Source organism: Elephantulus edwardii, unplaced genomic scaffold (assembly GCF_000299155.1).
Source record: "Elephantulus edwardii isolate Elephantulus edwardi_28Jun2011 unplaced genomic scaffold, EleEdw1.0 scaffold00141, whole genome shotgun sequence".
Lineage (NCBI taxonomy): Eukaryota > Metazoa > Chordata > Mammalia > Macroscelidea > Macroscelididae > Elephantulus > Elephantulus edwardii.
This window is the reverse complement of record NW_006399891.1, coordinates 7,979,876-8,000,413: the sequence shown is the minus strand read 5'-3', so window position 1 is coordinate 8,000,413 and position 20,538 is coordinate 7,979,876. Positions and strand designations below refer to the sequence as shown.

General features: G+C 37.9%; 1 protein-coding gene across 1 annotated transcript in view; it reads right to left on the bottom strand.

Moving 5' to 3' along the window:
- Positions 1-6,348: 6,348 nt before the first annotated feature.
- The window catches only part of SETX (senataxin), a 101,087-nt gene continuing 86,897 nt past the window's right edge, over positions 6,349-20,538 (bottom strand). The window contains exons 22-24 of the mRNA XM_006894414.1: positions 18,300-18,398; positions 14,997-15,084; positions 6,349-7,080 (exon numbers count right to left, since the gene is read on the bottom strand). Of these exons, the coding sequence (XP_006894476.1) occupies positions 6,349-7,080; positions 14,997-15,084; positions 18,300-18,398 (919 nt within the window). The remainder of the gene's footprint in view (positions 7,081-14,996; positions 15,085-18,299; positions 18,399-20,538) is intronic.

Genomic DNA, 20,538 nt, shown 5'->3' with positions numbered 1-20,538 from the left:
GAAGGAGAATTGATGCCTTTGAGCTGTGGTGCTGGAGAAGAGTATTGAGAATACCATGGACTGCTAGGAAAACAAACAGATTTGTCCTGGAAAGGGTGAAACCGGGTGGCTCCTTGGAGGCAAGGATTTTGAGGCTCCGTTTAACATACTTTGGACATGTTGTGAGGAGCGACAGGTCCTTGGAGAAGGACATCATGCTTGGGAGGGTGGAGGGACAGCGCAGGAGAGGAAGGTCCTCTGTGAGGTGGATTGATTCAGTGACTGGGATAATCGGGATGGGAGTGTCAGAGACAGTGTGATTGACACAGGACAGAGCGGAGTTTAGGGCTGTTGTACATAGATAGGGTCGCTATGAGTCGCAAGCGACTCGACGGCACATAACAACAAACAACATGTTTAAATCTAATCCATGCTGAAGACTATTGTTTCTGAATTTCATGAGATGGTTTAGTACAAACCCAATCTTTTTGGTCCAGTGACTGTATTCCTTCTGACTTGCTTTAATGCTTTCTGCATCATTCATAGAATCCTTCAGTATTACAACTCAAGGCTTGAATGTTCTCTCAGGTGCTTTAAGCTTGGGATATGCTGAACTTTGGCTTCTCTTTCGGTTTTCTAACTGCAGGTCTTTGTACATTTTTAAATATACTTCATCTTAATGAGCTACCTATTGAAATCTTCTGTTCAGATCTCTTTGAGGGTGAAGTTTAGCTGCACAGGCAGGAGACTACTGTTTTCATCCTGTGAGAGTGATTTATTGTTTAAGGGAAAGAATTGTTTGGGTAGAGAAAATAGAGCCAGAGGACCAATCAGACTTCAGAATTAGAAGCTGTTAGAGGAAGGGCATGCTGGAGAAAAGCAGGGCTCACAGAGGGGGAAGAAAACGCCATAGTCACACCATAGAGGTGTATGTAGAACCTTTCAAAATCAATTGCCATCCAGTAAATCCCAACTCCTAGCAACTCAAGTGTGTCATAGCACAACTCACTTGATGGTGATCTCAGTGGCTGAGTTCTTGGAACTAGATAGGCTTTTGAGGCATCTCTCTTTTGTTGTTAAGTGCTGTTGCACTGAGTATGACTCATAAGGACCTTATCAGTACTCCTCTCCAACAACACAGCTGAAATGCATAATTTCTTCTACTGTCACTCTTATTCATTGTCCAGCTCTCAGATCCGTAGCAGGTGGCTGGAAAAATCTGACTTGAATTAGGTGCACCTTAGTCTTTAACAGCATTGCTCTCCAGGACTTTGTATTCTGGACTTTTCCAATGCTGTATGTTTCATGGTCTCCTGCCTACTGGTAACAAGGATGTTGACTATGGATCCAAGCAAGATGAAGTAATTGACAGTTTCAAGCATTTCTCCATCTATCAAGATTTTGCCTATTTGTCCTGTTGTGAGGATTTTTGTTTTCTTGATGTTGAGACGCAGTCTTTGATCTTCTGTAGCAAGTTTCATGCTCTCTTCACTTTCAGCAAGGAAGGTTGTGTCACCTGCATAAATTTGTTCCCATTCCCAAAAAAGGTGATACACAGGATGTGGAAATTATATTGTTAATTGCACATGCATGTCTTGAAAGTAAAAAATGGCTAGAACAGGACATCCACAGAACTGCCAGTGATTCTTAAGAGGTCCCCTGAATGTTGGGACTGACTATGCTAAATAAAATTTGTTGCATAAAAAAAAAAAAAAAAAAGAGGTCCCGACACCAGGGATACCATTATTGTCAGATGGATCTTGGCTGGAAGCAGGGGGCACCAGAAGGATGTCTACTTGTTTTCTTGACTATGCAAAGGCATTTGATGGTGTGGATCATAACAAACTGTGGATAACACTTAAAAGAATGGGGCTGCCAGAACACTTAACTGTGCTCATGCAAAACCTTTATATATCTTTTGTGTACCAGAGTTGGAACCAAGCCATAACTGATCCTCTGGTGTGTTTCCAGAGGCAGTTAATTGCATGGGAGATTGTCCATCATTCCCTAGCAGATGGATTTGAACCTCATGCCTCTGGGATTGCACCACAGCTGCCTAACCAGTGTGTAATGTGCCAGGCTAACATAAGATAGATGGGTGGTCTCCTCCGATAAAGATTTACTGCCTTGGAAACCTGATGGAAGACTGTTATGAGACTTGGTGGCAGTGTATTTCAATACCTATATAATGAGAGTTACAGTATCATCATGGGATGGGTGAAAGAACACAAAAGAGATGATGTGGGGAGTGCAGATGCTTAGCAGACTAGAGCACTCAGTACATGTACTGTGAGTCTTCTTTAGGTTAACATTCAAGGATAAGTGCCCTATTTCCTTTAAGAGAAGCAGTACTGTGTCCTTTGCTGGAGGACAGATGATATATATTATTAACTGTTCCATGGAGAACACACCGGTCATATTAATTCCTAGACTCGGGGACCCTCTATCCTCCTTACCCTCTGATAACTTGCATAGTCACCAGAGCCGTTTCCAGTGCTCTTCCCCATCCCTGGTGTTCTGCTCTTGAGGATTCCCTTCTGAAACAAATAAAACCAAAATGGTTTTCTGTGGAGGGCCTCGTGATCCAGGAAACCTGAAGCAGATGATGTACTGAGAAAGGCAATTGTTTCCAGGGTTACTCCTCTTCTCTCCTGCTCCAAGAGGAGGTAGGAGGCCCAAACCTAGCTGCAAGTGAATTTGTATCAGGTAAGAAGTTTTAAGGAAAAATAAAAAATTTCAAGGATGTCACCTCAAACAAATTAGAAACTCTGGGGTGGCATCTACATACAAAAAAACCTTCTAAAATTCTCTCAGAGACTTTAAAGGGAATCCTTGAGGTTGAAAAGCACTAATTTAACATCTCCACTTGCAGCAATATTGGTTAAAAACAAGGTCAGTGTATATACAAACAGGACAGCTTGAGCCGTAAAGAACATCAGCACATACAAGTGATCTCCTGAGGTTTCACACACCCAGATATTGACACTCTTTATGCCATTTGACTTGCCAAATGCATTCCGTACAACAGAACATGGTGACAACAATTCAAGTCTTTTAAAAGTTACAAAGGGATCCCTTGTGCACATGTGTATAGAAACTGGCTTTCTGATTCTACAAAACACGATAAATTCTACTTAAGCAGAGGCTAACTTTAGTTTCTTTCCTGAATTATTTATTTCTTAAACAATGAATGGTGACATCAAGTAGACAGCAGCAATGGTGCTGGTGGATTGGTCACAAGAGATGTCTGACAACTTTTAAAATGATCACTACAGCTGCTGCAGTGTATTCTACAAATGAAATGGTCATCGAAGAGCAATCATCCCTCATCATACCACGAAGTAAATTTATTATTCCTCTAATTCCCAAATAACTCATTGTACCCTCCTCAGTAATTGGTGTCTGCATACCAGATGAGCAAAGCATGCCAAGTCAGGCTGTTTGTGTACACACTTTGGGAGCATTAGGAGACACTGAGGCTGAGGTCAAATGCCTTTTAATAGGCACAAATGTGAGCAAATCTGACTGCATTTCCTTAAGTTATTGCTTTTATAAAACATTTTCAACTTCCATACCTACCAGCATTATCTCCAACCTGAACATTTAGACCCTGCCCCTTCACTGCTACCTATGGGAGCTTCTTTCACGGGTCACTATTCATTCTTCCCTCCTATCTCACCTCTCCTCCAATCACAACATAATGGAAAGCATTTACTTCTGTTAGATCAAACTTTAATATGCTATGGAACATGGTGGCTTGCCACGAGTACACCAAAGAGGGTAAGAAAAGACAAGACAGTTGTGTGGAGAATAAACTCCCTTTCTACATCTGAATAAAACAAATTCTCCACCCAGTGATTTTGGCATGAAAAAATGGTAGGCTAAATGAATTATCTGCTTTTTACTTTATCCTCTGACTCACTAATTACCTTAAACTCTGACTCAATAGTATATTTAATTCATGTCAGCTTTAATTTTGTCATTTTCTTTTAAAACTCAAGTTTTAACAAAGACAACAGGGCTATTATTTGCCAGATCTCAGCTCTGAATTCACAACATAAAGAGAGTCAAAGCTATAATAAAAAACTGTCATTCTGTACAACTAATTGCAGAAAATAATTTAGTACATTCTGTTATAAAATTCATTTACAGATTATTGACATGTAGTTATCAGGATTTGCTTGTGGTAACATAAGTAAACATTAACTAAACAAATTACATACAGTACACCCAAGAAAAAAAATAACATACAAAAACTTAAAATGTTTTTTAGGTAGGATAACACCTACACTGAAATAACTAATATTGAAATTAAGACAGGGCACTTTCTTTTAAGCCATGGCAGGGACGAAGCAAACAGCCAAATCTTTCACCCTGAAATAATCAAATAATATTGCTATGATAGCTGCATCAAGAAAGGCCATTGCATAAATATGATAAACTTTTTGTAAATACTTTTACCAAATGAAACAAAAAAGTTTCAAATTTTAATGCCAGGTACAACTGTGTTCTGCTGGGGGTAACTTGTCCAGGACGTAAGGAGGATTATGAAGCTAGAATTCTACCATCACCAAACTTAGTAGTGAATAAAGTGGGAGAAAAGTCATCAAAGGTTAAATGAAAATAAACTTGACTTGCCAGCCGTGTGGCAACCAGCAGGCTTTTTGAGGACAATGTCTTAATCGGTCTGTTAACATTGCAGAGTAGGAGACCTTCCAAACCCCAAACTGTTTTGTTATGCCTTCTTTAGAAGCTGAAAGAGCTTTTAAACAAAACTGTAACTAGTAAGTCAAGTCTTTGCTAAATTGAGTAGTATAGAAGTTAAAAGGAAAGAAAATTAACAATGAGACTGTTTGCCAAAGACACACACAGGAAGCATGGAGAGCCCCGACCTGCACAGACAGTGGGAGCTCAATCTCTACACCACTTTTGTTACTCTGGTACCACCAAGGAAAAATGTCCAACATGCACAGACAAGAAGCAAGACTGGCTCTGTGGCAGGGTTGATAGACTGAAGCAACTCCTTACTCTCCAAGTTACATGTGTTACAGTGGAGACACATAAAAGGTAATGCAGAAGTAGAATCTCTCAACTTGGCAATTAAAAAACTGTTTTCTTTACAGTTCTTTATGAGCTGCTTCTGTAGAGTTTTTTACTAGCAAAACAATCTTTTTGCTTAAGTAAATGACCAAGAAAATTTCATATAAATGCACATTTATGTTCAAGAATTTACTCAACCAAATTGCTAGAGATGTATTCACTTCAAACCACTAATTACTACAAATGTCAACTGTTACAATTATTAATCCACATTTATGACATTTTTATGAAGTGTGGATGTTTAGAAAGCTGGGCTTTAAAGTTGTGTGCCAAGTTTCTTATACCACCACTCACAACAGTCATCTTCCTTCCATGAGCACATCTGCTGACAGCCACACTCCTATCAGATTGTGGACAAGAGCAAGCCATTTTTAAGATCATAGGAAATTCGTTAACTCTCTTGTTAATTTGAAGTGTGTGAGTGTGTGTGTGTATATGAGATCTTCACCATCCCTTGATTTTAAAGAGGTGCTTCCCTGTGGCCTCAGTATTTTATCTGGTTAGCCCCAGTGGTTCTCAAGCTTCTTGATGATGAGAATTCCTTACGAAGATATGTTCAGACTCTACCAAAACAGACATTCTCCTGGCAATGTGCAGACTTTAACAAGTGACTAAGCTAACATTTGGCAAACACTGGCTGACACATCAGTTCGTAAGAGGGATGGGGTATCTGAATATTCCCAAAAAGAATTTCAGACAGAGAAGTAGGTATGTACTCATGGCAGAAATTTACTCTCCTGTTCCCAGGTGCCTCATTTTAAAACATCTATCAGCAGAATGCTGCATAACTATATACTACCCAAAGTTTTCCTCAGTAGACTCCAGTTTGTTTGGGTTTTTTTTTTTCAAATGGAAGTAGAGATGTACACTGGCACTAACTCACTCAGCTTATTCCAAATAATTAAGGCTGTTACAAAGTTTGTTCTGTCAAAAATTATCATTTTAAGCAGGAGAAAGAAAAGCAGTCTACTAGATTAACTTTTAAAAGGATTTTGCTATTTGCTATACAAATATACATTTCAACTTTTACAATAATACCCTCCCCCCCTCCCCCCCATTTGACCTTTCTTCAGGACAAGAGCTCAACATTCCCCATCTCTAGATTCAAGGACATTATTATTGACAAATGTCTTCTGAAAGCTTTTACAACTGACCCAAAGTACTTAAGATAATCAAAAGCAGCACACAAAAAGTTTTAAAGGTAAAAATTATCTGCTCTCGAAGGTCTTACTAACTTTTTGCAGCTTACAGCTCAGGGATTTGGCTTGACTATAAAATTTTCCTTTTCTTTGAATTATTGTCCTCCTCCTCAGGTCTCATGTCCCAGACAGAGTTTCTCTGATGGGTCACAGAGCTACACATTTCTTGTTCCCCTTCACTGAAAACCTTAATCTCTTTTCTGTGGCTGAGGTCTCCTTCCTGGTCACATTTTCTTTTACTTGTGGAAGCATCAGCACTAGCAACTCCAAATTCACACTGCATAAGAGGTCTGTAGCTGCTTGCAGTGGCTACATTAACAGTAAACTGCTGCACAATATTTTCAAGATCCTGGTAAGTTATAGGAAAGCTTGGCTCTCCTGAAGGAGGTGTTGGTCCAGACTGCAGATGGTTCAAAGTCTGTAGATCCCTTACTAATTTTTCTATGACTTCAGAGCCCAATCTTCTCAGCAGTCGTGGGTCCCGAAGTTGATCCTGAACATGAGGTCTTTCAGGATCCTTTGAAGTGATGGTAACAGTAGCTTCCTTGGAGTCAGTGGGACTGTGGCACACAGAAGAACTAGCTGGCATGGCACATCCACTGTCTAGTTTGTTGCTAGGCAAGTCTCCCTGAGGTCTGGACATCTTGGAGCCTACAGCAGGAGGTGGAATCAGACTTCTCTGTAGTACGGGTTTCAGTTTCAGAATCTTCATGGCATCATGCCGATAGTTTTTATCACAGGTCTTAATAATGGCACCACGCCTCTGAGCATCTTGAATTAGGTGATTCCAATGTTCATTTTCCTTAAAGCAAAGAAAGAAACAATTTTACACTCTAACCAATACTCAAATACCCAAAGAAACACAAAATTGCAGATTTAATTTCTAAGTAATTTCATAGATTCTTAAGACCAAAAGGCAAAATTAAGTCTGAATGCAGAACAAAAAAAGCCCTATTACTAAAAAAGTACAACAGTCACCACACACTGGAAGAATGCCCACAATTTTGATTACAGTTCATCATGAATGTCATCATGTAGATTTGCACTAGTAGTTTATATAAAGCAAACCAACCCACTGCCATCTTAAGTTTATTCCAATTCATAGTGCGCTTCCACAGGGTTTCTACAGCTACAAATCTTAATGGAAGGAGAGTACCCATCCTTCTCCCACAAAGCAGCTGGAGGACAAAACTCTTAAACCTTTTGGTGAGAGTTTAATAGCTCCTGTAGTCAATTAAAGTTAAAATTCTTCTGCATTAGCAGTATTTCAAGGGTTCAAAAGTCACACGTGGCTAGCAGTTAGCACATATACAGAACAATTTCATAGTTACACAAAGTTCCCTCACACGTTGCTGACCTAGACTCTTCCTGACTGCTTCTTGGCAAAACTAATATTCTAGAACAGGAAGATTCACTTCTCAAAATCCCAATCTCTAAATATTTTTGGGTCATGCAGAAAGAGGCCAATAGCTGTCATTCTCAAAAGGTCTCAAAATATCCAAGGGCTAAACATCTCAAGCCACTGAGACACTGTCTTACTTTCCCGCTCTTTGCTGTTGTTGTTGTTATGTGCCGTCGAGTCGCCTGCAACTCATAGCGACCCTATGTACAACAGCCCTAAACTCCGCTTTGTCCTGTGCCAATCGCACTGTCTCTGACACTCCCATCCCAATTATCCCAGTCACTGAATCAATCCACCTCATAGAGGGCCTTCCTCTCCTGTGCCGTCCCTCCACCCTACCAAGCATGATGTCCTTCTCCAAGGACTGGTCTCTCCTCACAACATGTCCAAAGTATGTTAGGCGGAGCCTCAGAATCCTTGCCTCCAAGGAGCCACCCAGTTTAACCCTTTCCAGGACGAACATGTTTGTTTTCCTAGCAGTCCATGGTATTCTCAATACTCTTCTCCAGCACCACAGCTCAAAGGCATCAATTCTCCTTCTATCCTCTTTGCTAGAGAAGCTTAATTTATTAATTACTCTTATACTCTCTTCTCTTATTATACTCTATATTCTCTTAGCTACTTCAGCAGTAAATTATTGCTTTCCAAGCCCCAGCAAAGAAAAGAGTAATCATAAGGGGGGGAGATAAAGAGAGATTTAGGCTAGCAGTAAGCATGGTGTTTACTTGTGTGACTCTGGACAAATCACTTGAGCTTTCTGAACCTGTTTTCTCCTCTGTAAAACAGGAATAATATTTAATTGGTTCTGAAGTTTAATTTGCAAATTTGAATGCAGTTTCCAAATACCTATCCTGGAACAACTCATGGGAAGGCAGCTACAAAAGTTCTTGTAAACTAATTTTTTTCCCCCTTTATTGATCATATAAGAAACTTGAGTCCAAGCTCCTGTCTGAAATTCTGTATAGATTTATTCTGATCAAAAAAGCATCAGCAATGAAACTTACAGAATGATTATCAGGAGACAGATGAGGACCCTGGAGACAACATTGGTGCACTGTTAAGAAATGCTCTATTATCAACTCTTTTAATTGGATAGAGAATAATAATAATGGATAAAATGACATTGATGGCTATGAAGTATTAGATGAAATACTTCTAGGAACATCTAAACCAATTAATTTTGTTTGTATTTCCCTTTTTATTTATGAACAAATTTAAAAATCTAAATAGGTTTAAAAGAGTAAATAAACATAAAATTTTAAATAAAACAGTATAAAATAGATAATAATGAGGTATGTTGTTGTGGTTATGTGCCGAGTCGCTTGCGACTCACAGCGACCCTATGTATAAGAGCCCTAAACCCTGCTCTGTCCTGTGCCAATCACACTGTCTCTGACACACCTATCCCGATTGCCCCAGTCACTGAATCAATCCACCTCATAGAGGGCCTTCCCCTCCTGCGTTGTCCCTCCACCCTCCCAAGCATGATGTCCCTCTCCAAGGACCTCTCCCTCCTTACAACATGTCCAAAGTACGTCAGACGAAGCCTCAGAATCATTCCCTCCAAGAAGCAGCCTGGTGTAACTTTCTCTAGGACGAATCTGTTTGTTTTCTTAGCAGTCCAGGGTACATTCAATACTCTTCTCCAGCACCACAGCTCAAAGGCATCAATTCTCCTGCTATCCTCCTTAGTCATTGACCAACTCTCTGATGCATAACAAGTGATTGCAAAGACCACAGCCTGTATCAGACGCACCTTAGTCTCCAGAGTGATACCATCGCTCTTCAGTACTTTGGAGAGGTCCCTAACAGCAGACTTTCCCATCGCAATATGTTTTTTGATTTCCTGACTGCTGGTGCCAAGAGTGTTGACTGTGGAGACGAGTAAACTGAAGCTGTGAACAATCTCAATCTCTTTGCCATCCATCCTGATGCTGTCAATTGGTCCAGTGGTGAGAATCTTTGTCTTCTTAACATTGAGCTTCAATCCATAATAAAGGCTGCAGTCCTTGACCTTCTGCAGCAAGCATGCAGGTCCTCCTCAGTTTCAGCAAGCAGAATTGTGTCATCTCCGTAACGCAGATAGTTAATAGATCTTCCACCAATCCTGACGCCACGCTTCTCCTCATAGAGCCCAGCCTCTCGGATAATCTGTTTTGCATAGGTTGAAAAGGCATGGAGATAGGACACATCCCTGGCGTACACCCTTCCCAATTTTGAACCATGCAGTGTTTCCCTGCTCTGTTCTGACGACTGCCTCTTGGTCCACGTATAGGTTTCGCATTAGAGTGATCAAGTGTTCTGGGATTCCCATTCTTCTCAGAGTCAGCCAGAGTTTGTTATGATCCACACAGTCAAACGCCTTTGCATAATCAATGAAACACAGAAAGACATTCTTCTGGTATTCCCTGCTTTCAGCTAAGATCCATCTAATATCAGCTACAATATCCCTAGTACCACCACCCCTTCTAAGCCCAGCCTGGACTTCTGGCAGTTCTCTGCTGATGAGGTAATATATATTGTAATTAATAGCCCCTTGGACTTGATAAAATATAGTAATAATACTGAAGCTACAAGAGTTTTGTAAACTTAATAATGTTCTACAAAAAAAACACAAGGCATAATGGGTGGCATATTCCAGAAAGATGATGTGGGGTCCATAGGCTTAAGATTTTTCTCAGAAGACCAGCCCCAGCCAGTGTCAGCTGGTGGCTGAAACACATGTGAGAAGCAAATTACCTTGGTCCTATTTTTTGTCAAGACTACATCCAAACAAAAACCTCCCTCTAACAAAATATCAAATCAATTTCTACTTCTAACAACCCTCTGTGGGGTTCTCAAGGCTGTAAATTTTTATGAGAGAAGAATGCCTTGTTCTCCTGAAGAAGGAGCTAATGGATTTGAACCATTGATTTTCTGGTTAACAGCCCAACTCATTTATGTACTTCATGTCTAGGGCTCCTGCACCTAAAAACATTATCAGTATCATCGGCAAGAGGTGAGTTATCTTCAAACATGTGCTAATATGAGGTTTACAAATTCTTAAAAGGGGATAGGAAAAGGTTGTATGGGAACCAGTTCCCAAACATTCTATTTCATATGCCTGTCTTCTAGTGTTCTTCAGTCACTTCGACCTCACCCAGCCCAAGTCTTATCATATGATGCACTGCAAGATTTAGGTACCAAATAAAAAGACTAAAAGTAGTGGTGTCCATCAAGTCTTCTTGAATCAAAGAATCACTAGAGGTGTATCTCTAATAACATTTTATTTTCCAAGTTTAAATATCATTTATTAAAATTTGTAGTGTATTTGTTATTTTTAGTCAACTGTATACAAATAATTTTAGTAAGTTAGGCAATAAGAGGTGAAATTTGAGTGTTTTTATCATTAAAGACTTATAGGTATAGTAAAAACAACACTTTAAAAATGTTTTAAGTTAATTCTTCATTTAAAAGATTTTTTAAAAAAGTAGAGAGTGGTCTTCCAGCCAAAAAATGCCCTGGACCAGATAGATAATTTTATAAGTGAATTTTATCAAACACTCAGAGAAGAACTCTCACCAATTCTACATAAACTATTTCAGGAAATAGAAAAAGATGGAATTCTCCCAAACTCATTCTATAAAGCAAACATATCCTTGGATACCAAAGCCAGGAAAGGACACATGAACATACATGCAAAAGTCCAGAGTAACATACTGGCCAGTAGAATCCAACGATACATCAAAGAAATAATTCACCATGACCAAGTGGGATTCATAACAGGTATGCAAGGATGGTTCAACATAAGAAAAACTATCAATGTAATTCATCATATTAACAAAGCAAAGAACAAGAACCACATGATCCTATCAATTGATACAGAAAAGGCCTTTGACAAAATCCAACATGCTTTCCTGATTAAAATACTCAACAAAATAGGATTAGAGGGGAATTTCTTCAACATAGTAAAAAGTATATACGCAAACCTGAGAACTAACATTGTTCTAAATGGAGAGAGGTTATAAAGGCATTCCTTTTAAGAACAGGAACTAGGCATGAATGCCTACTATTACCTCTCTTATTCAATATTGTATTGAAGTCTTAGCAATAGCAATAAGACAAGAAAAGGATATAAGAGGAATCCAAATTGGCAAAGAGGAGGTAAAACTATATCTCCATGCAGATGATATGATAGTGAATTTAGAACACCCTCAAGATTCAGCAAGAAAACTACTGGCCATAGTTGACCAATTCAGCAAATTGGCAGAATACAAGATCAACATACAAAAATCAGTTGGATTTCTCTACAGCGACAAAGAGAATACAGAGCTGGAGCTAAGAAAAATAATACCCTTCACAGTAGTTAACCACAAGATTAAATACTTGAGAGTAAATGTAACCAGAAGGACAAAGGAACTATTCAAAGAAAATTACAAAACATTACTACAAGAAACAAAAAGAGACCTTGAGAAGTGGAAGAATATCCCTTGCTCTGGATAGGAAGACTCAAAATCGTGAAAATGGCAATACTACCAAAGACAATTTACATGTTCAATGCAATCTCAATACAAATAAAAATTTTTCAATGAGATGAAAAAGGCAATCTTCAGTTTCATATGGAATGGAAAGAAGCCCCAAATAAGCAAAGCACTCCTTAAAAAGAGAAACAAGGTAGGAGGCATCTCACTCCCTGATTTAAAATCCTACTACACTGCTGTGCCTGGTCAAGACACTGCAGTACTGGTACAATGACAGACAGACAGATCATTGGAATAGAATTAAGAACCTGGAAATTAGCCCACCTATCTATGGTCAACTGATTTTTGACAAGAAGATGAAATCAGTTAAGTGGGGAAATGACAGCTTTTTAAACAAATGGTGTTGGCAAAATTGGAAAACTATCTGCAGAAAACTCAAGCAAGATCCCCACCTTAATCCGTACACAAAAATCAACTCAAGGTGGATCATGGACCTAGGACTAAAAGGAAGGACCATAAACTTCATTAAAGAAAAGCTGGAAGAACTCTAGACATCCTAATCCATAACATCAACAGTCTTCCAAGCATCCTGAAAAAACTACAACCAGGAGAGGATAAAACAGATGAATGGGACATTCCAAGAATCAAATCCCTATGCACATCCAAAAACTTCTCCAACAGGGTAAAATGGGAAGCCACAGACTGGGGAAAAAGTATTTGGTGATGACATGTTAGATAAGGGACTTATATCTAGAATTTATTAAATGCTCAAGCACCACAACAAGATAACCCAATTGAAAAATGGGCATAGGATATGAAGAGACACTTCACCAAAGACGACATTCAGATTGCCAACAAACACATGAAGAAATGTTCAAAATCCCTAGCTCTAAGAGAGAGATGCAAATCTAAACAACTATGAGATATCATCTCACCCCAGTAAGAACAGCAAAATTTAACAGAACAGCAAACAACAAATGCTGGCAAGGTTGTAGAGAAACTGGAACCCTTATTAACTGTTGGTGGGAGTGTAAAATAAATGGTGCAGCCACTATGGAAGGCAATATGGAGCTTTCTCAAAAAGTTGCAAATAGAATTACCATTTGACCCAGCAATTCCACTACTGGGAATATACCCCAAAGAGACCATAACTGACATCCAAGCAGATATATGCACACCCATGTTTATCGCAGCTTTGTTCACAATAGTAAGGAGTTGGAAACAACCCAGGTGCCTATCAACAAACGAACGGATAGAGAAGCTGTGGTATATTCACACAATGGAATAAATACCATGCTGCATTGAAAAACAAGGTACTCATGAAATATTATTCAAAATGGATGACCCTGAAGGACATTATCAGTCACAAAAGGACAAATATTGCATAAAGCCACTGTTGTAAAATGGCACCGACATAGGGATTGGGGGGAATACTGACAAAGATGGGATAAATTATGTATACTGCATTGAAACAGATGAGAGAGAGAATTGTTTAAAAAGTACAGATGATTAGGTATTATAGTCATGAGTTCTGAATGAAGGTTGCATAGTGGAGTAAACTTGGGGGGAGGGATTGTATAACAATGAAAGAATTTTACTTTTCAAAGAAAAGAAAGAACTGGAGGGGAGGGGTGGGCAGGGAGAATAGTGCAACAATGAATGAATGGATGTCTGAAATCTCCATAAATTTTCATTAAAATGAATAATAATAAAACAATTTTAAAAAAGGGAGAGATGGTCTCTTGTATCCTAAATTTCCAATTCAAAACTCAAGCTTATTGCTGCTGAGTTAGAAGTGACTCACAAAAAAAAAAAAAAAAAAGAAGTGACTCACAGCAGATTTCAAAGGTTGTATATCACATAAGAGATTTTCCATTATCCTGAGAACTGCTGGGGACTCAAACCCCCCTCGAGAGCCACCACTTTCAGGCCAGGAGTGCACCTTCCTAAGGACTCTTGCCACCATAGTGCCTTAAATTTCCAATTATTGTTTATTTATATTAGAAACAGTATCATTGGTAACTAAAAATAACACTTTCTTGATATTTAATTTAAAAATAGGGCGTTCATAGCTTTTAAAAATGCTTAGAAGGGAGTACACAATAATAGTTGAAGAATACAGACCTAAGAGAATGAAATTTTTTAAAAAAGAAATTAGTATTTGAGTGCCCTCTGGTGGTAATAACCAAAATGAGGGACAAAAGACACTGAACAGAGAAATTAGAAAAACAAGTTATAGTCCCTGAGACAAACAGAAAAAAAAAAAGTACCATTTTCCACAATCATAACATCAAATTAAGCTGTACTGTTTACCTACTAAAGATACAAATATGTACACCTGTTCTAGAGAAGAACTTGGATTGGCACAAGCATTTTGCTGGCACTACCTGCCAACATGCCATGTTTAAGGGCTAAAAAGGAAATTGGAGCACACATTTGCTTTTATCTTATGTCTGGCATTAAGCTGGGCCAATAAAAGATATATCAAGAGCTGAATACTGCTATGGTATGTTATATGTATGGATTTACATGCATTCCAAATAATCCTACAACATGGCTCTTTAAAAAAGGGAGGGAAAGCCAAGGAACTGAGAAGGGTAATTACCTCAAGAACCTAGCTTAGTATTTTTGGCTTTAGGTTGAGAAGAGTGAATAAAGTCATGCATATAAAGATATGACAACTCCCAAGAAGTTGTTGCTGGAAATATATACAACCACCAGGGGGCATTAGTTCACTATTTTGTAACAGAAATTATCTCCACTTTGATAAAAAAATAAAAACAACTCCCCAGCCCACTAACAGTAAAAACAGCAAACTAGTGTTTGGAATTCTCTGGTTACCAAGGATGTACCTACCATGAGAGTTTTCAAATGTCCAAGGATGAAGAGGCTGTACTTGGCGCGAGTGATGGTGACATTCAATCTCGGCAAACTTGCCAGGAACCTAAGTAGGCAAAAAAAGTTCCTTATTTTTATAGAATTAACTGGTAAAGGTTAGACATAAAATATCTCTTCTAAAATAGTGTTACCTGGCAAAAAAGTCATTCTCATTAAAAGCCTGTAAACAGACAAAAACCTAGTGTATTCAAAATCAACGTTCAAAATGATGTATCTAGATTCCTGGGTTTGTAGCTGGTGTCCACAGGAGCTGAACCAAGAGAAGATGTTTGACACTGTGTGTGCTAGAGTAGATTGCTAAAATTTGTTGGCTTGCTCTGGACTGGACTTGTTTGTAGATGGAGACACTCAAAATTCCATTCAGAACAAAAGATTGTTCAGAGAAAAGAACATGCTTGTCTCCTCAGAGTACTGAATTTATAGGGACTGGCAAATTAGGAACTGATTATTTAAAAGGAGGACAGATAAAAGACATGAAGTAGCTGGCTTACAGGCTTTCATAAATCTAAGCAATTTAGGGGGGAAATTAATACTGAACTATGAAGGCCAATGGCTAGAAAAAGCTAAGGAGTGACCCGTGCTACAGGATCATTCAATATGGCTTTGCAACCCGCTGAATTTGACTTTCACAACATAGCTAGGCGGTTGTATGCTGCTGAGTTAGAACCAATCCTTATCTGACCCTTCAGCTTTGAGAGGCAGTAAATTACATTGAATGAGACTGTCCATCTTTCTCCTACACAGCAGCTGGTAGATTTGAATTGCGTACCTTTGGTTAGATCCATCTAAAATCCTTATTACTACAGCCTCTTTTAAATCCAGCTTACACATCTGGCAGTGTCAGTCAGTTCTGGATAATTTTCAGCAGGATCTTGCTTGCATGTCACATTGTTTGTTAATTTTCACACAATGTCGGGTCACCATTTTTTTTTTAATTGGAACAAATATGGATCTCTTCCAGTCAGATGGCCAGGCTGCCGTCTTCTACATTTCTTGGCACAACCTGGTGAGAGTGTTCAGGGCAGCATCTGTTTATTGAAATATGTCAACTCAATTCCTGGAGCCTTCTTTTTTGCCAATTCCTTTAGAGCAGCTTGAACTCCCTCCTTCATCACCATAGGCTCTTGATCTTATTGTTTCATGAAATTCATCTGTGTCAGCCAGTTCTTTCTGGTACAGTGACTATATATTCCCTTCCACTTCTTTTGATGTTTCCTGGGTCTTTCAACATTCTGCCCACAGCATCCTTAAGTACTGCAACTTGAGGCTTGAATTTGTTCTTCAGTTTAAGAAATGCTAAGTGAGTTCATCCTTTCTGATTTTCCAACTCCAGCTCTTTGTACATTTTATTATCATACTTTGCTGTTTTTGTGTGCTGCCCTCTGAAACCTTCTGTTCAGGACTATACAAATGTCAGACGCTTATGATTGGTAAATAGTGCCTGCTGCGTAGAAACATGTAAATAAGGTATGTAGACCACCAACATGGGATTGGTCAGTTTTACCATCCATCCAGGCTTTAAATTGAGCAGGTTGAGAGGCAGATAATGAGACTCTCACCACTATTATAAAGAAAGAAGCAGCAGCATGCACCCTGTCCTTTGGGCCAGAGATTCCTATATGAGACTGAGATGCCGTAGTGGTACTATTTATAAAGTAAGAAGAAAGGTGGCACCAGAGACCAGCATGAGACAGACCTTTGTGCTTGGTCTAGGTTTATAGGTAGAGTATGTGCATATATATGAGTATATACAACTGGCAAAACAAAAAGAGCTTTTAACATGCACACAGGGGAGAATTTATGCATTTGAGATCAAAGAGACTTCCCTAAAAGTACACTTAAGAAGAAGCTATTCTGGCTGAAAATTTTATCATTTGAGTTTCTGACCTGATCCTGATCCTTCCCTACAACTGTGTGTATGCATGTGAATGCTATGTCTGTCAATATTTTTTATTTGGATGTTGTTAAGTGCTGTCAAGTCATAGACGACTTATAGGGACCCTATGAAAGAAAGATCTGAACACTTGTAAAACTTTCACCATTTCTCTAAGTTCATCGAGCTTCTGGAGGCAAGCTATTTCAGAAATAAATGCCACACCTGTTTCCAAGCCTGTTTTAATCTGGGAGTTCAACCAAACACTGTCCACCATGGGTAACCATTATCCCATTTGATACATCAGTGTCACAATGTTTAGCATCTTAGCAAACATGATTTATCTCTGTACAGCAAATTGACAGACCAGTGCTATTATGACTTGGGTAAGTACTATAAATTTTATTTAATAGCAGTATGATTTTTATGTCTTAAAACTAGATCAACATACTTTTAAAGTTAAAATTTACAACAGAGTGTCCAAATGATGCAAAAAACTTCATCAGCTACCAATCAAGTGGTTGAAGGGTCGAGGTTACCCAGATGCACCTCAAAAGGTACCTGATGAACTATTTTCAAAAAAGCTTCCAACTACTGAAAACCCTATGGAGGACAGCTGTACCATAACCTAAATGAGGCACCAGGAGCCAGAACCAATCTAATGTAATCTTCTAGCGCAGAAAACACAATCAGACAAATAAATGGGTGTGCAACTCTTTTCAGGCCCATTTATTTGTCTGATTGTGTTTTCTGAACTAGAAGATTTGGTATATAATAAAGGAAAAAGATAAAAATTAGTTGAGAAAGCATATACTAAATAAAATAGGTTCCTGAGATAACTGGTCCCCATTTACAGATACAGGTTATCTTTAGGAAGGAGACAGAAATAATATAATTTTTCCATTCTTATTAAAGAAAACAAATTTACAATTTGGAAATTTTACCTACTTAAACAATCATTGCTTAAAAATCCTGAGCCCTGAATCTCTAAAGATTTCTAAGTGTTAGCTACATATGTGTCCCTAGCATTTTCAACAGGTGAACTGCGCAGCAGCAAATGGCAAAGTAGGAAAAGTGAGAAAAGAGAAAACCACTGTGTGATATTATCTCTTGTGAGAGTAATGTTCCTTAAAATGTACCTGATTCAATTTTTTATTTCACTGTTACTAACAAGATGAACATACTGTGAAATGAGGTCATGTATGAGGTACCATCGGAAACAGATCTAATCACTGATGTAGTTCAAAACTTTAAAAAAACCAAAAAACGCCTACATATTACACAGGTTTTTATAAAAGAAAATACATACAACAATGATCATGTCTTTAAAGTGATGGCTTTAATCCTAGATTAAGAAACAAACACAAAAGTAACTTATGTTTACTCACCCAATTGAGCCTTGCACAGCTTTTGCTCTGACACATGTAACAATAATACAATCTTTTTGACGACCTTGGAAACCATCTACAGTATCTACTTCTGCTGATCTATTTACATAAAGAGAAAACATGCTTATTGGAAAAATAGAAATATTAAATATACATATTTCTACAAGAGTATTTTAGATTAACTTTTCCTATTTTCTTTTTTGGTTGTGTTTTTGCAATGTAATTAATGTAACATAAAACTCACTATTTTTTAAATATTTTTAGTATATTCACAGAAATAAAATATGCAATCACCTATTCGGAGTATTTCCAACACCACAAAAAGAAGTCTCATTATCTATCAGAAGTAAGCCTATGCTTCACTCTAATTCCTAGCCAGACTCTGCATATTTTAACAATAAAATGTAAGTATGTGTCTCGCTTCTTTCATTTAGCATCTTGTTGTCAAAGTTTATCTAAGCTGATGCATGCAATACAGAATTGTTTATGGCTGAATAATATTCCAATATGAATATATATGAGTGTGTGTGTACCTATATGTATACATTCATACACATACTACATTTAGCCATTTGTCAGCTAACACAGAGTATTCTTTTTCACTATTAAGAATATTCATGCGCTCATTTCTCTGTGGATGTATTTTCAATTCTTTTGGAACCACTTGATCATACGGCCATTTTATGTTTAACTTTTTGGAGAATTGTCAAACTTTTCTATAGCACTTGTCTTACATTTCCACCAGTAATATGAGGTGGTCAAATGAGTAAGGAGTTAAGCTGCCAATTCAAAGGTAGGCAGTTTGAATCCACCAATTGCTGTGCTGTAGAAAGATGGTCAATCTCCTCTTGTGTGAATTACAGCCTCTGATAACCTGTTGGAAGGTCAAATATGAGTTGCTCCAACTGGAAGGCAACTAACACATATATATATTTATTTTAGTTAAAGCTGTCTTGGTGGGTGTGAAGTAATATCTCATTTTGGTTTTGAGTTACATGTCACAAATGACTAACAGTGTTGTTGAGCATTTCATGACTTTAATGACCATTTTCTTATATTTTTTGAGAAATATTCAAATCTTTTGTCTAATTTTTGAGTTTTGTTATTCTTGAATTTTAGGAGTCCTTTATATAATACTGATTACTAGAGATGACTCAACAGCACATAACAACAACAACAACTAGATAATTATTAGATAAAAGATTTATAAATACTGTCTCCCAGTCCAAGAATTATCTGTTCACTTTCTTGAAAATATCCTTTGATGGACAGTTTTAAGTTTCGATCAAGTTTGATAATGTACTTTTTTCCTTTGGTTGCTTGTCTTTTTTAAGTCGTATCTAAGAAACTACTGTATAAACCATAGATCATACAGATTTGTACCTACACATTGGCAGTTCTGGCTATGAATTGGTCTAGTTTTGTCTCTTCGATTTGGGTCTTTGAGCCACTTTATATATTATGTAAGGTAGAAATCCAAATTTAGTCTTTTACGTGTGGATATCCAATTGTCCCAATACCATTTCTTAAAAGAAGCTATTCTTTACCTTTTATATAGTCTTGGTACATTTGTTAAGTATCAATTGACCATAAATATAGTTTTATTTGTAGACTTTTAATTCTATTATATTGGTAATGTCTATTCTTAACTCAGTATAAACTTACAGTCAACTTTTGAAATCAGAAAGTGATTCCTCCTCGTTCTACTTTCTAAAGACTGCTGTAGTCACTTGGTATCCTTTCCATTTCTATGTGAATTTTTGGATTAGCTTATCCAATTCTACACATGCACACAAAAACCCAGTTTTAAATTTAACAAAAACTGTACTGAATCCACTGATCAATTTAAGAGTATTGCATTCTTGTTCAATAATGTATACTGCATTGAAACAGATGAGAGACAAAACTGTTTAAAAGGGATATGTGATTAGGTATTTTTGTCATGACAGGAGTCCAGAGCAAAGGATGCATAGTCGAGTGGACCTGGGGGAGGGTTTGTAAAACAATGAAAGAATTTTTCTTTTACTTTTCCAAGAACATAGTGTACTAGGGGGGAGGGTTGGGAGGGGAGAAAAGTGCAACAATGAATGAACGGAAACCCAAAGTCTCGGTAAATTTTCATTGAAATTAATAATTTACAAAAAAAAGACTATTGCCATCTTAACAATATGAAGGTTTCCAATCTTGAAGATAGGCTGTCCTCCTATTTATTCAGGTTCTCTTTAATATTTTTCAGCAG